This window comes from Pelophylax lessonae (genome assembly GCF_965119305.1).
Source record: "Pelophylax lessonae genome assembly, chromosome: 6".
Taxonomy (NCBI): Eukaryota; Metazoa; Chordata; class Amphibia; order Anura; family Ranidae; genus Pelophylax; species Pelophylax lessonae.
Genome location: NC_138773.1, coordinates 32,134,450 through 32,150,389, shown reverse-complemented (window position 1 = coordinate 32,150,389; position 15,940 = coordinate 32,134,450). Strand labels below are relative to the sequence as shown.

At 48.1% G+C, this 15,940-nt stretch overlaps 1 protein-coding gene across 1 annotated transcript in view; it reads left to right on the top strand.

The window, feature by feature from the left end:
* The window catches only part of LOC309557939 (serine/threonine-protein kinase NLK2), a 36,916-nt gene extending 28,931 nt beyond the window's left edge, over positions 1-7,985 (top strand). Inside the window, exons 6-10 of the mRNA XM_082260812.1 lie at positions 1-100; positions 1,883-1,969; positions 4,050-4,248; positions 4,360-4,453; positions 7,127-7,985. The exon at positions 1-100 is cut by the window's left edge and continues 2 nt beyond it. Coding sequence (XP_082116938.1) covers positions 1-100; positions 1,883-1,969; positions 4,050-4,248; positions 4,360-4,453; positions 7,127-7,175 — 529 coding nt within the window. The 3' untranslated portion in view covers positions 7,176-7,985. The remainder of the gene's footprint in view (positions 101-1,882; positions 1,970-4,049; positions 4,249-4,359; positions 4,454-7,126) is intronic.
* The last annotated feature ends 7,955 nt before the right edge of the window (positions 7,986-15,940 follow it).

Here is a 15,940-nt window from a genome sequence, read left to right as displayed (position 1 = left end):
GGACCTGATCACAGACCTCCTGGGAACGCCGCCTCTTACTGCCATGCGGTCTGCCTGCGAGGGAGCCAGAGCCCACATCCTACGCGGCCCCCACAAGCCGGTAATTTATCACTAAGGAACTATAGTCAATGGATAAGTGCTGGGTCCGAGGGGAGTAAAAAGTGTAATATTTGCGCTAGTATTTAAATAATGTGTGAAATGTCAAGGTGTCAATCGTCAGAACAAATGTTTACATATAGGTGAATTCTAACAAATATGGGAATAGCAGCACTTAAATATATTGCACATAACAATAGAAAATACCATGTATAGAAAGTAAATGCGCCTATCCAAAACAGTGCTAAAAAGAATCACTAATAGCATCAATTTAGAAAAGGTTGTTTTTCACAAACAAAGTAAAATAATTAAACCAGAAGTGAGTCCATGGTTAAATAGATGAAAAAAGTCCCATGCACAAGATAGAGAAATAGATCATGGTGATCGTTTTGTTGAAATGTGCCACATACCTTTTTATTGATGTATACCAGAAAAAAATTCCCCTGATGATTGGGACTTTATAGGCACTTATCGAGTATACTATGACTTTGTAAAAACCTTCTTTTATTTAGATCAATAGGGTAAAAACCTAAATACAAAAAACATACAATATATAACCATATACAGTACATGGAATGAACAGAGATAACGTTTCAATACATGTGTCTGAAAAAATGTGCGATTAACATCAAGATGTGTTTCAAAAGCTTGCATAGCTTCTTCAGGGGTATAAAGTGCGTTAATTCTCTAGTGTAAAAAAAAAAAAAAAAAAAAAAAAAAAAAGCTAGATATATTTTTTATATATATATATATATATATATATATACACATACACATATACATATACACACACACACACTGTGTGTGTATATATATATATGTGTGTGTGTGTGTGTGTGTGTGTGTGTGTGTATATATATATATATATATATATATATATATATATATATATATATATATATATATATATATATATATATATATAATATTTAAAGCGGTTGTGTCCTCAAAAAAAAAAACTAATCCTGCAGGACAAAGGCATAATGAGCTAGTATGCATCGCATACTAGCACATTATGAAATACTTACCTTAGAACGAAGCCCCGAAGGACAACACTGAGGCAGCCGACATCTTCGCTCGGTGTCTCTTTCAGGTTCAGCGGCTCCGGCACTGTGAGTGGCTGGAGCTGCAATGACATCACTGCATGCACGCATATAACATTTTTAGCATTATTTTGAGACCGCGCTTTCTTTGGGTGGTATTTAATCACCACTGGGGTTTTTTATTTTTTGATAAACAAAGACCGAAAACTTTGGAAGGAAAAAAAAAATTTTCTTAGTTATAAAATTTTGCAAACAGGCAATTTTTCTCCTTCATTGATGTGTTCTGATGAGGCTGCACTGATGGGCGATACTGAAGGTGGCACTGTTGGGGCTGCACTGATGATCAGTGTAAATGTCCCGTCACACTTGCCGGCAACCGACTCTCCTTTCCTCACGCTGTGATGGAATGCCGATAACTGGCAAGTTTGTTTACATGTGATCAGATGTGATTGGACACAGCTGATCACATGGTAAAGGGCCTCTGTGATTGTCCCTTTACCCCGATCACAGAGCTGGCCGGATGCACGCCCCAGTGGGCATGGTTCTGGGGGGACGTCCATGGATGCCCTCTCAGAACTTGACGACCGCCCTGTAGCCATCTTTCAGCTGTAGCGCGGTCAAGAAATGATTAATGGGGTCACTGACAGTAGAAATATTACTTTTAGTCAGGGAAGTGCTGCATGTTGTGCTTTTCTTGGTGACCGGTCCTCTTTAGCTCACTGTTGTCTTCTGTCTCTTGGCAGCCATCTCTCTCTGTCCTGTATATGCTGTCTGGTGAAGCCACTCATGAAGCCGTTCACCTCCTGTGCCGAATGCTGCTGTTTGATCCGGTGAGTCGTCCTCTGCAGGTCCACATCTTCCAAGGCGTCGGCCCCTTTAGAGCACCACATTGTACCAACATCCGGGTCAGAGGGCTTCCTTCGCCACTGCCGAAAAGAAGTCTTAGATACTGCTGAAAGGCTTATTTACTTTCATAGATTACAGTTAAGCTGGAACTTTGGAATTTGTGTTTTTTTTTTTTTTTTTTTTTTTTTTTTTGTATAGAGATTTTAAAAATACGTTTATTTTGAGGTAAGGGGGATGGGCTGACATGCCTGGAGGCTTGGCTTTAATTTGACAAAAACTCTTAAATTTTAACATTTTGTGGACTCTTGGCTGGAAATGTGCATCCCAATGAGTCTTGAAGTGCAGAGGAAGTATTTTATACGCCCCGTCCCTTTCTCCCTGCTGACACTTCCCCCACATTGTAACATATACCCTCCCTTCTAGATTGTAAGCTCTAATGAGCAGGGCCCTCTAATTCCTCCTATATTGAATTGTATTGTACCTGTATTGTCTTCCCTCATATTGTAAAGCGCTGCGCAAACTGTTGGGGCTATATAAATCCTGTATAATAATATCAGTGGCTGCTGTAAAAAGGTGAAGCTTCTGAAATGTGTCTGGGAAATACAGTATAACACTATTGTTACATTGTATTTACCCTGTATCATTATTTGTAGATTAGGGGGGTGACTATTGATCTGCAAATGGATGAGCAAGTTTGGGGTGGAGGAACTTGACTGTCCTGCACAGAGTCCTGACCTCACCCGATAGAACACCTTCGGGATGAATTGAAGCGGCTACTGAGAACCAGGCATTCTCTCCAACATCAGTGCCTGACCTCACAAATGTGCTTCTGGAAGAATGGTCAAACATTCCCATAGACACACTCCTAAACCTTGTGGACAGCCTTCCCAGAAGAGTTGAGGCTGTTATAGCTGCAAAGGGAGGGCCAACTCAATATTGAACCCTACAGGGTAAGATTGGGATATAGATATATATAATCTATCTATGTCTCTGGTCCATAAGAGGGGTGTACAGGTGCAAAAGCTCAACTGGTAAAGGCTTTTATTTTGCACATGGTTATATTTTATGTCTATAAGTAAAGACTGTTTGTTTTTGCCCAATCAGTAGGCCCATAGCAGAAATGTCTGTATGCCCCCTGGTCCATTAAGGGTAGAATCAATAGGCCCATAGCAGAAATGCCAGTATGCCCCCCTGCTCCATAAGGGGTGGTGGAATCAATAGGCACATAGAAGAAATGTCAGTATGCCCCCCTACTCCATAAGGGGTGGAATAAATAGGCCCATAGCAGAAATATCAGTAAGCCCTCCTGCTCCATAAGGGGTGGTGGACTCAATAGGCCCATAGCAGGAATTTCAGTATGCCCCCTGCTCCATAAGGGCTTGAATTAATAGGCTCCTATAAGAAATGTCTGTATGCCCCCCTGCTCCATAAGGTGTGGACTCAATAGGTCCATAGCAGAAATGTCAGTATGCCCCCCCCCCTGCTCCATAAGGGCTGGAATCAATAGGCCCATAGAAGAAATGTCAATATGCCCCCCTGGTCCATAAGGGGTGCAATCAATTGGGCCATAGCAGAAATGTCAGTATGCCCCCCCTGCTCCATAAGGGGTGGAATCAATAGGCCCATAGAAGAAATGTCAATATGCCCCCCTGGTCCATAAGGGGTGCAATCAATAGGCCCATAGAAGAAATGTCAATATGCCCCCCTGGTCCATAAGGGGTGCAATCAATGGAGCCATAGCAGAAATGTCAGTATGCCCCCCTGCTCCATAAGGGCTGGAATCAATAGGCTCCTAGAAGAAATGTCAGTATGCCCCCCTGGTCCATAAGTGGTGCAATCAATAGGCTCATAGCAGAAATGTCAATATGCCTCCCTGGTCCATTAGGGGTGTACAGGTTTGGAAAGCCGAACTGGTTAAAAACCTATAAGACTGATTCAGTACACTGTGTATTCATACCCAGCTACATTTCTTTTATTAAAGATGATCACATCTCCTGACCCCACAGCATCAGTTATCCATATAGTTGGAGCTTTGCCGTCTTAACCACTGATGTCTTCTTGTAGGCAAAGAGGATCTCGGCTAAGGATGCCTTGGCCCACCCTTACCTGGAAGAAGGTCGTCTCCGTTACCATACATGTATGTGTCACTGCTGCTACTCCGTGTCGTCCGGTCGTGTCTACACCGCTGATTTTGAGCCCACGGCCACCGACCGATTCGATGACTCATATGAGAAGAGCCTGACTTCCGTTTGGCAAGTCAAAGGTGAGAGGCTTTGCTGACTTCAACTGTGCGGGTTGGGGGGGGGGGGGGGAGGTTGAGGTCAAAGGATATTGGGCATAGACTCAAGGCAGCTTTTGTGTTCTGTCCACACAGAGCTGGTTCATCGCTTCATCACAGACCAACAACAGGGAAAGCGGCCCCCGCTGTGTATAAACCCCCACTCTGCCGCTTTCAAAACCTTTATCAGGTAAGCCATGCTTCTCTATGACAATTTTTGTTTTCATGCCTTCCTTCTGAATTGATAAAGTTACAATCGGACAGCTTGATTTTTTTTTTTTTTTTTTTTTTTTTAAATCCGGTTTTATTGTTACTCCTTTTTTCAACAATTCAACACTGAGGAAAAGGGGGGGGGGGGACTGAGCAACACACAAAACATCACCCACAACACTAAAAGTGTGAATCAGTCATTACCTTTACAGTCCAGGAAGCTGCATCTTACCCTCTGATCTGCAGTGGCCATGGTGCTGCACATGATCAGCTATGACAGCCATTAGACAGTTTGGGTGAGAGCTGACATAAGCACACTAGAAACTGTCGCAGGTTTCATTCCAGGCTTGCCTTCATTGAAATTGGGGGAAAAAATTCCTCTTTCACACAGCCTCGGTTTTGCCGCGGCCTTCCTCCTAATGGCTAAGCAACACCCAGAGGAGGCTCTGTTCACATGCCGTGTCAGCGATGCTTTGCACCATGGCAAATTGAAGAGCACATGCGGAGTTGATAGGCAGCACCGCCTGTCAAACTTGGCTATTATTGACAAATGGGGGCGTGCCATAACTGTGAGCCCAACTATTGGAATGACGGCGAAATTACGGTGCTTAAAATTCTCCATAGGGGTCTCCTTTTAAACACCTCACAGGAGGTCTGGTTCTATAATTATTGCTCTCGCTCTGAAGACCTCACGTGCGCCGCAATCACCGTTTTTGTGCGTACGGGAGTAACGTATGCATTCGCATTTGTGCGTAAGCGACGGGGGCTTTCCGTTTTTTTTTTTTTTTTATATATTGTATACAAATTTTACATTTGTCTATTGGACCCCAAAGCTCTCCTCTGGCCTCCAATGCAGCCGATCAGACACAGATTGGTGTGATCGGCTGCTTTCCTGCCTGCTAACTGCCAGATAAAGAGTGGAAACGGAAGTGATCAAATCTTGTCGCTTCCTGTTTCCAGGGTCACAGCGAGGGAGGAACGTCAGTTCCTTTCTCTATTCTGAGCAGCCAATTCCGCCAGTCACGTCGCTCTTGGGCTCCTGGATCGTACGGGAGGGCGGTGGGACCCCCTTCCGCCGTGATGGAGTGGCCACTTTAATCACTTTTGCTAGAAAGGGAATCGCCGCCTGAAAATGTAGGTGCAGGTATCATCCCTGTATAACTACTGAAAGAAACATGAGGACGTCCCACGGGCTGGAAGTAGTTAACCCCTTAGTGCCGGTGCCTTCCAGCCCTTTAAGAGGTTTCTGATGCCAGGGGGTGGGGGTCTCATCATGTGACTGCCGTAATTTGGCTGTCACAGAGGTCACACAATCGTAAGCTCCCGATTAGGCTTTCCGTTAGCAGTTGGTAAGCCGGGAGTGCGCAGGTTGCTTTCAAATCCCTTTGTTTTTTTTAATAATGTGGTCACAATCCCTCTCCTAGTGCAACCTGCGTTCTGTTCTTTTGTGATGTTACTCAGGCTCCGAGGCAGACCCTAATGCTTTGGCGTCACCGGGGCTCCGAGGCAGACCCTGGCGCTGTGACGTCACTGGGGCTCCGAGGCAGACCCTGGCGCTGTGACGTCACTGGGGCTCCGAGGCAGACCCTGGCGCTGTGACGTCACCGGGGCTCCGAGGCAGACCCTGGCGCTGTGACGTCACCGGGGCTCCGAGGCAGACCCTGGCGCTGTGACGTCACCGGGGCTCCGAGGCAGACCCTGTCGCTGTGACGTCACCGGGGCTCCGAGGCAGACCCTGTCGCTGTGACGTCACCGGGGCTCCGAGGCAGACCCTGACGCTGTGACGTCACCGGGGCTCCGAGGCAGACCCTGACGATGTGACGTCACCGGGGCTCCGAGGCAGACCCTGACGCTGTGACGTCACCGGGGCTCCGAGGCAGACCCTGACGCTGTGACGTCACCGGGGCTCCGAGGCAGACCCTGACGCTGTGACGTCACCGGGGCTCCGAGGCAGACCCTGACGCTGTGACGTCACCGGGGCTCCGAGGCAGACCCTGACGCTGTGACGTCACCGGGGCTCCGAGGCAGACCCTGACGCTGTGACGTCACCGGGGCTCCGAGGCAGACCCTGACGCTGTGACGTCACCGGGGCTCCGAGGCAGACCCTGACGCTGTGACGTCACCGGGGCTCCGAGGCAGACCCTGACGCTGTGACGTCACCGGGGCTCCGAGGCAGACCCTGACGCTGTGACGTCACCGGGGCTCCGAGGCAGACCCTGACGCTGTGACGTCACCGGGGCTCCGAGGCAGACCCTGACGCAGTGACGTCACCGGGGCTCCGAGGCAGACCCTGACGCCGTGACGTCACCGGGGCTCCGAGGCAGACCCTGACGCCGTGACGTCACCGGGGCTCCGAGGCAGACCCTGACGCCGTGACGTCACCGGGGCTCCGAGGCAGACCCTGACGCCGTGACGTCACCGGGGCTCCGAGGCAGACCCTGACGCCGTGACGTCACCGGGGCTCCGAGGCAGACCCTGACGCCGTGACGTCACCGGGGCTCCGAGGCAGACCCTGACGCCGTGACCATCGCTCGTGGGCAGACCCTCCCCCCCCCCCCCCGAATGCTGTGACGTCACTGGGGCTTCGAGGCAGACCCCCTTACTGTACCCTTTGTCCACTTCACTTTCTTTGTTTCTTTTTTTTTTTTTCCAGGTCCACAGCATGGCATTCCTCAAAAGTTTCCAAGAAAGAGGAAAGATGAACAGAATCCTCCTAGAGCTCTGGATATTGCGGACGCTCTGAATACTACGGACGAAGTCTGAGAAACCAGCTCCGGCTGTTATCCGTTCACGGCATGAAGTTACCCGACTGTCCTTCCACTGCTGTACATGAGATAGTCCCTACCCCCGTTCTCTTGCTCACTCCTTGCCTCTCCCCTTTTTAATTTCCTCCTATTTCTCTCTGTACCGCTTCGTAATGCTCTGGTTAAGGACTGTACATTTTTATTCCCAGAATCCTGTGCCGCTCCCCCAAATGGGGGGATATAGCAGTGATTGGCTGAGGGACATCATTACGGATAAAGGACGCTGTAAATATTTTCTATACAGAGATTCCTCTGCCTTGTCCAGCTAACCCCTCCCCTATCACTGCCTCACAGGAGCCTCGCCTACATTAGCTCCACCCCTGACCGATAGCGGGTGTGCTACTCTTGTAGCGTTTATCGTAGTGTTTGATCTACACAGCCAAAATTTCACTTCGTTCCAGAGGGGAGGTGTGCTTCGACCCACAGATCCATCTAATGCATCACTTCCTATATGTTGTGTTTTAACCCTTTTTTTTTTCTGTATAAAGTATCTTCGTGCTTGTTCAGCCAGTAACTAGGATCCGGGTGAATTAATAGGCTTGGACATTGGCTACCAAAGCTACGGGTCCACTCTGGAGCAGTGCACTTTGGGAGGGTATTGGTTTTAAAGAAGAAGTGGCAGCCTGCCCCTGTGTGACCTAGCAGGGCAAGCCTGTGAATGGACCCCCATCCTATACCTCCCCTTTACTATTTCCCAATTTTCCTAGATGGACAGTGTCCCAATGGACTCTGTTGTAATGGCAGTTAGAGGAGTGACCTTTTCTTCATTGGCTGGGACCTCAGGCTAGCATGACATGGCTGGCAGTTGGATTCAGTTATCGTTTCGGAGGAAAGCTACCAAACTGTGCAGACTTAATGATCCTACCACCTCTTCATATGCACCATGTTTGGCTGCTTGACTGCTGTCCTGGCTGCAAAGTGGGCATGGTTTTTCCCCATCTGTGGCAAACTGCCGTCTCGTGGTCATTGGGTGATCTATATTTTTGAGTTCACAATTCCTTGTATCGCTGCTAATTTTGTAGTCAGTGGGGGTGATGGGACAGTGGAGGATTTTAAATCCTGTACAATGCAATCGATTGCACATCAGAAAGGTTCAAAATGATTGCCATCTAGTGGACACCGAACAATATTGCAGTGAGGGCATCCCCTCCTTATAATGCTGTTGTTTATTGCCTCCAGTGGACACTGAATGGTGTTTGAAGCAGAGGGCATCACCTTTCTATAATGCTGCTGTTTGCCATCTAGTAGACACCGAATGGTTTTGCATTAGAAGACAATGCCTCCCTTTTATAGTGGTTGTTTGCCATCTAATGGACAAAGAACGGTATTGCAGTAGAGGGCACCACCTTCCTATAATGCTGTTGATTGCCAGCTAGTGGACACTAAATGACATTGCAGTAGAGGGCACCATCCTCCTAATACGCCATATAAAGTATACTGTATGGCATTGCAGTAGAGGGCATCACCTGCCTAATATGCCATCTAAAGGATACTGAATGGCATTGCAGTAGACGGCACCACCCTCCTAATATGCTTTCTAAAGGATACTGAATGTCATTGCAGTAGCGGGCATCCCCGTAATAATATGCCATCTGAAGAATACTGAATGGCATTGCAGTAGAGGGCATCTCCGTAATATGCCATCTGAAGGATACTGAATGGCATTCCCGTAGAAGGGCATTCCCGTAATAATATGCCATCTAAAGGATACTGCATGGCATTCCAGTAGAGGGCATCCCCTTCCTAATATGCCATATAAAGGATACTGAATAACATTCCAGTAGCGGGCATCCCTGTAATAATATGCCATCTAAAGGATAATGAATAGCATTCCAGTAGAGGGCATGTCCTTCCTAATATGCCATCTAAAGAATACTAAATGGCATTGCAGTAGAGGGCATCCCCATCCCAATATGCCAAGGATGGCATTGCCTCCCTATAATGCTGTTGTTGGTGGTCATCTAATGGAAATTGAATGAATTTGCATTGGAGGACATTATTGCCTCCCTTTTTAATGTTGGTTGCCATCTAGTGGACATTGAATGGCCTTGCAGTAGAGGGCATCATATACCTATATTGCGGTTGTCGATTGCCATCTATTAGACACAAAATGGTATTGCAGTAGAAGGCATTGCCTCCTTATGCTGTCGATTGGCATCTTGTGGAAACTCAATAGCATTGCCTCCCTATTCTTATTATTCCTATTCAGGATTTATTTAGCGCCCACAGTTTGCACAGCACTTTACAACATGAGGGCAGACAGTACAGTTACAAAACAATTCAATAAAGGAGGAATCAGAGGGTCCTGCTCGTTGGAGCTTACAATCTATACTGTTAAAAACAAAATCAGTTTGAAGCCCCAGAGGAAGCTGCCATCCAGGGCTCAAACCTCCTCTTTAGCTTGAATGGAGGTAAACCTGCCCTAGAACTAGTATTTACCTTCTAGTAGTCAGAATTCCATCTCCTATTTGAGGCTTTTGCCTATGTGCTGCTGCCATCTTGTGGTTGCTGGTTGGCATTGCAATGAAGCAATTTCTCCCCATTACAATTGTTTAGCTGCAATTTTGCGGTTGCTGAACGCCATTGCAATGCAGGATTTTTCTTTTCCCTGCAACATAATGCAGACGTGTGTAGCTGTCTTGTAGACACTGAGTGATACTGCAACAGAGGATTTTTTTTACCTTGGTGTAATGCTATAAATGACCCACAAAGCTGGGTTAGTAATTGTAGGTGTAGCTGTGTTGCTGCCGTCTTGTGGTCACTGGGTAATATTGCAATTGGGTGGGAGGGATTTCTCCCACTGTAATGCAATGTTGAACCCCCTGCACTGCTGGAGGAACCTGTTACAGCCTCCGGTCGAGAGCTGGTAGCTTGAAGGGATGCTCCGTCTTGACTGTTTATTTTTTTTTTCTCTCCCTATTCTCACCGATTCTTAACTTATAAACTTGTGTACAGATGTGTATCACGTGTGCTAGGGCGAATGACATATATCACTGTACCTATGGTTTGAAACCCATTCAATAATCTACCTCTTCCATTAAGTGTTTATTTTATTATGATTGTTTGAAAACTTGTTAAAATATTGTATTTTTGTTTTTGTTTTTTCTTTTTTTTTTTTTCCTAAATGTGAAAAACCCGAGTTCCCTGAAAACTTGAATTTAGCATCTACAGGATTTATTTCAAGCCTGTTGGTCAGATCCAGCAGCTTAAATAAACTCTGTCCTGCCTTTTAAACTGGACGTGTCGTGTCGTCTTTTCAAGGGGTTGGCCTTCGGATGTATGGCTTCCTACGCAGTGCTTTAGAGGGGCCTTTAAAGCAGAAATCTGGGCAGATGGGAATAAAAAAAAAACATATGAAAATGTAGGAATTGGGGTTTACATAACTAGAATAAGTTTTAACTAAGTGTTACTAAACCCACAACAGTAAGATCAGTGTGTATATGCAGTAAAGCATGGTTGTTATACTCACTGTGGAACCTAAGGGGTTAATCCTTTTGGGTTGTGTAAAAAGGCTGTTTGATCCTGTCTTCTCTGATCCTCTCCTTCTTCTTCCAGAGCCTCCATTCAATCTCTTAAAAGTACAGTGTCTATGGAGTCAGGCTGCACATGCTCAGTTTAGTATGTATTGCTAGAGTTTTTTATTCTTGGGAGAGTGCATGTGATCGGCACTGTCCTGATAGAGGGTCAGGGGTCCTGCAGCCTCATAGGACAGTTAGAGTAAAATGAAAACTACTCCTACAAGCTTTAACCAGACACTGATAGAAGTTTCAAGACTGCTATATACTTCTGATGAGAAATGGTATTTAGCAGTTTATATTCACTAAAATAATTACATTTCCATGTTCTGTGTACTGTGGGAGACCAGATATAGTGAGTGCAAGCTCCTGGGTTTAGTAACACTTTAACTGTAAAAGTTATTTCTCTTTCATTAATTGCTGGACACAGCTCCTGATGATCATAACCATTGGGTTATACTGCCCCCTACAGGAGTAGAACACCAGGCAGAAAATAATTCTGGCTACACCTATGGGCAGTCCCAGGGGGTATACTCCCTCTCTCTGCTATAGCCACTCAATTTTCTCTGCCTAGTAAGGACCTATTTCTTTGCTGGGATCTTTGGTCCTGGCAACATTTTTTAGATGGAAATTTTTTTCTCCTTGATTTTTTTTTTTTTTCCTGTGAGATCTACAATCAACTGCTGGACTGGGTGACAGGCTGGATAATCTAGAGCCAATGGTCACCCCAGTGTGGGCAGCGAGCGCGCGCAGACCTCAGCTCCACGCTAGGTTGGCCGGGACATAGCCCCACTAGACGGGGGCTGGCCTGCGAGTTAAACACCTTGCGAGGTTGCATACAACCGAGTCTCGGCCAGAGTCTCAGCGTTTCTCCTGGCCGACAGACCCCCATTTTGATAGAGAGGGGTTCTGTCTGGAGCGGTGCCCTCCTGGTATGATGAGTAGCTGTCCCCCCCTCTCCCCCTTTAGGGTTTTGGGGGTGGATGTGGGGCAGTCGGGGCCCCCGAGTTCCCCTCCTCCCTGCAGGCACCCCCCTCCACGCTAGGGCTATTTGGGTGGTCTGGCCATTTTCCTGGGATGAGAGCAGGGTGCTAACTGGCGATTGGGGGCCAGAGGGATGCGTCGCCGGTAACCGGACGATCTATTGTGAGGAAGGGGGGGGGGGTTGTACCTGATGACTGCAGATGCCCGTTTCTGTGGCTGGTGAGTCTGGTGGGGTCCTCTCCCTCTCTGCTGAGGATCATTTGGCGCTTTGTGCCTGGCGACCGGGTCGTGCTTCCAGCGCGGTGGGTGTTGTGGTTTTTACACTTTTGTGGGGTCCCCCTGGTGACTCATGAAGTCTTTTGGAGCACATTTCCCCACCTGATCGCCTCTCTGAGGCTGCGGGGCCCTCCTGGTCCCAACCATCCCATCTATACACTAACGGCGGCCCTGGACTCCCTTTAAGGATTCGGCTGATCGGAACGCGGAGGCTGTAGCCGGCACTATGTACACTCTGGCTGGTTCAGCAGTGCGCCGGTATTCAGCATTGCCGTAGTGTCGCAAACTCTGATGAGTGGGCTAAGCTACACCGTGACCTGGGGAACAGCTTCCCCCTGCCTTTGTCGAGCTGGCGGACCAGCTTGTCCAGGGGCTGCTGTTTATCTGTGATGCCTCTTTGGATGCGGCTCCCCTGATGGGTCGCCTCTGTTTTGGCAGTGGTCCTTCAGTGTGTTTTTTGGCTTCAGTGCTGGTCTGTGGATCAGACTTAAAAAAAGGCCTTGACTGATCTTCCTTTTCAAGGATATCGCCTGTTTTGAGCTACCCTGGATGACGACATTTAAGGTCTCACAGGGGGGGAAAGTACTTCTCTTCCGCAGGCTACGAAGGGCAAAGAACCTCATCGTCGATGTGGGCCCCCCTCCTCAGCTCATAAGAAGTTTTTTCGTCCCTCAGGGTCGACTGACAAGGGCTTGAAGCCTTTCAGGGCCTCTTCTGGAGGATCCAAAAGAACCTGGTCTGGCAAGTCACGATTGGGCTTCTCCAGATCCAGGGACAAGGCTCCTTCTGCATGAAGGTGCGCCCACACCCGTATCAGGAGTGGAGGGACATCTTCGCTGGTTTCCGGACACGTGGATTTCCCGGGTGCAAGACAAGTGGGTCCACAAAGTCATTCGGTCCGGTTAAAAGATCGGGTTTTGCTCTTGTTCCCCCGCAAGGTTTTTTACTTCCAACTTGCATCTGTCCCCAGACTGCTTACAGGGCCTGTTTGGGACGGTACAAGACCTGTTTCTTAAAGGGGTGATTTGTCCTGGTTTCGACCTGAATGTTTTCAGGGTTTTTACTCAAAACTGCCTTCCTTCCTGGGAACAAAGTGCGTTCAATTCTTGACCTCAAGGCACTAAACTGCTTTGTGTGGGTGTCATCCCTGCATCAGGGTTACTTCCTTGCTTCTATCAAAGATGCCTACCTTCACATTCCAATATGTGCCAGTCACCAGTGTTCTCTCCGCTTTGCTGTGGTAGAGGAGCATGATCAATTTGTGGCGTTACCCTTTGGTCTCGCATCTGCTCCTTCACAAAAGTGTTAGCCCTGGTGCTAGCTTTGCTACGCCAACGGGGTATCGCGGTACTGGGCTACTTGGACGTTCACCTTTTGGGAGCAGAGGCTCCCTCTTCTCTGGTGGAGAACCTGGAGATCACAATACGAACTCTGTGGGAGTTTGGCTGGATTCTCAATTTTCAGAAGTCTGCTCTGGTTCTGTCCACAAAGCTGGACTATCTGGGTCTGACTCTGGACTCAGCCTTAGCCAGAGTGCTCCTTCCTCTGCACAAACTCCAGAAATTGCAGGCTTCAATTTGCCTTCTGCTGTCGAACAAATGGTCTTCCCTCCGGACTTGCATATGGGTGCTGGGCCTGATAATGTCCACCTATGAGGCAGTTCCGTTCGCACAGTTCAATACGAGTTCTCTGCAAATGGAAATTCTAACCAAATGGGACAAGACTCCGCAGTCTCTGGACAATCGGATCCGGCTGAGTCGGGGCACGAAGCAGTCCCTGATATGGTAGCTTCATTCTCTGGTGCTTCGGCTGGGAAAATCCTTCCTCCGCTTGTCTTGGACAGTGGTCACCATGGATGCCAGCCTGTCCGGGTGGGCATCCTCGACAAGCATTCTGCTCAGGGGATCTGGACTCTGGAAGAGTCCAGATTCCCGATCAATGTCTTGGAACTCTGAGCAATCAGACTGTGTCTGGATAATTGGACAGATCGTCTTCAGGATTGTCCAGTGCGCAGTTAATCGAACAATGCCACGGCCGTGGCTTATGTCAGTCACCAAGGGGGCACAAGAAGTGTCCTGGCAGCAGCCGGCATTCTAACATGGGCAGAACGGTTCGTTCCAGCCCTCCCTGCTGTACACATTCCCAGGGTGGAAAACTGGCAGGCTGATTACCTCAGTCTGCAGGTGTTGGACCACGGGGAGTGGTCCCTTCATCCGGAGGTGTTTCATCAGCTGTGTCTCCAGTGGGGCACCCCCGAGGTGGATCTGTTTGGCATCTTGACTCAACAGAAAGGTGCAGAGGTTTGTGGCTCGGTCAAGTGATTGGCAGATGCCACAGACACGCTGGTGGCCCTGTGGGGTCAGTATCGTCTGATTTATGCCTTCCCTGCTCTCAAGCTTCTGCCATGACTTCTACACAGGATCGAGGCAGAAGGGATTCTGGTCATTTTAGCTCCAGACTGCCTTGTCAGGCTTGGTATGCCGATCTGGTCGCCGACGTTCCTTGGCAGCTTCCTCTCAGGGAGAATCTGCTGTCCCAAGGACCGATCTTCCATCCTGCTTTACAGTTGCTGGCTTTGACAGCTTGGCTGTTGAACGACAGGTGCTTAAGGATAGGGGTTTATCTGAGTCAGTGATTCCTACACTGTTGAAAGCTAGGAAATCTACCTCCTAGGAAGATCTACAATTGTAAGTGGAAGACATACACTTCGTAGTGTGGGTCTCTTGGAGTTCTTCCTCGATCCCTCTGTGGCTGGGATGTTGACCTTCCTTCAACAGGGGTTTGAACAGAAATTTGGCCTTGCTTACAGGGGTCAACTTGAGCAGTCTTCTTCCAACGACCTTTGGCCACACACTCCCTGGTGCATACCTTTCCTCAGGGTGTCCAACATTTTGGTTACTCCAGTGCGGGCTCCGTTGTCGCCTTGGGATCTTAATTTGGGGCTTTCAGCTCTACAGCAGTCTCCCTTTGAAAATATTTGGGAGATTCCCCTGCTTACGCTGTCCCAGAAGGTGGCCTTTTTGGTGGCGATCACCTCTGCATGCAGAGTGTCGGAACTAGCGGCGTTATCCTGCCGTTCACCTTACCTGGTGATTCACAGAGATATGGTGGTTCTTCACCCGTCTCTCTCGTTCCTTCCAAAGGTTGTCTGATTTTAATTTGAACGAAAACATTGTGTTGCCTTCCCTGTGTCCCAGGCCTAAACATCCGAAGGAAATTGCCTTGGATGTGGTCCGGGCAATTAGGGTATACCTGACAGCTACGGAGTCTTTCAGGAAATCAGATTCTTTCTTTATGCTCACAGAGGAACCTCAAAAAGGGTTGTCCGCTTCCTCTGTGACCATTTTCAGATGGATCAGACAGACTGTGGTTCAGGTCTATTCCAGCAGGGCTCAGGTTCCTCCTTTCCCTGTCAAGGTGCATTCTACTCGGCGCTTAGCGTCTCCTGGGCTTTCTGTCATCAGCCGTCGGTGACGCAGGTTTACAAGGCGGCCACCTGGTTGTCAGTGCACACTTTTACAAAGTGGGTGTGTTGGCATCTGCGGATGCTTCTTTTGGCCACAAGGTTTTGAAGGCTGCTGTTTAGAGGACCTGGTCCTCTTGGAAGGTGTGTTTGTTTTTTTTTCAGGTGGGCTCCTGTTGCCTGGTTGGCTACTGTTAAGCCTTGGGAATTTTTTTGCTATTCTCACCCCTCATGATTAACGCTGCTTTGGGACATCCTAATGGTTCTGAATATCAGGAGCTGTGTCCGTCCAATGAGCGAAAGAGAAAATGGGATTTCTCTTACGTCCTCCGACAGTCGCCGCCTCTTCATATTCGTCACATATGGGGTATTAGACTTTGCTCCGAAGGAGTAGCTAGGCAACAGAATATGTTAACAATAAAGCT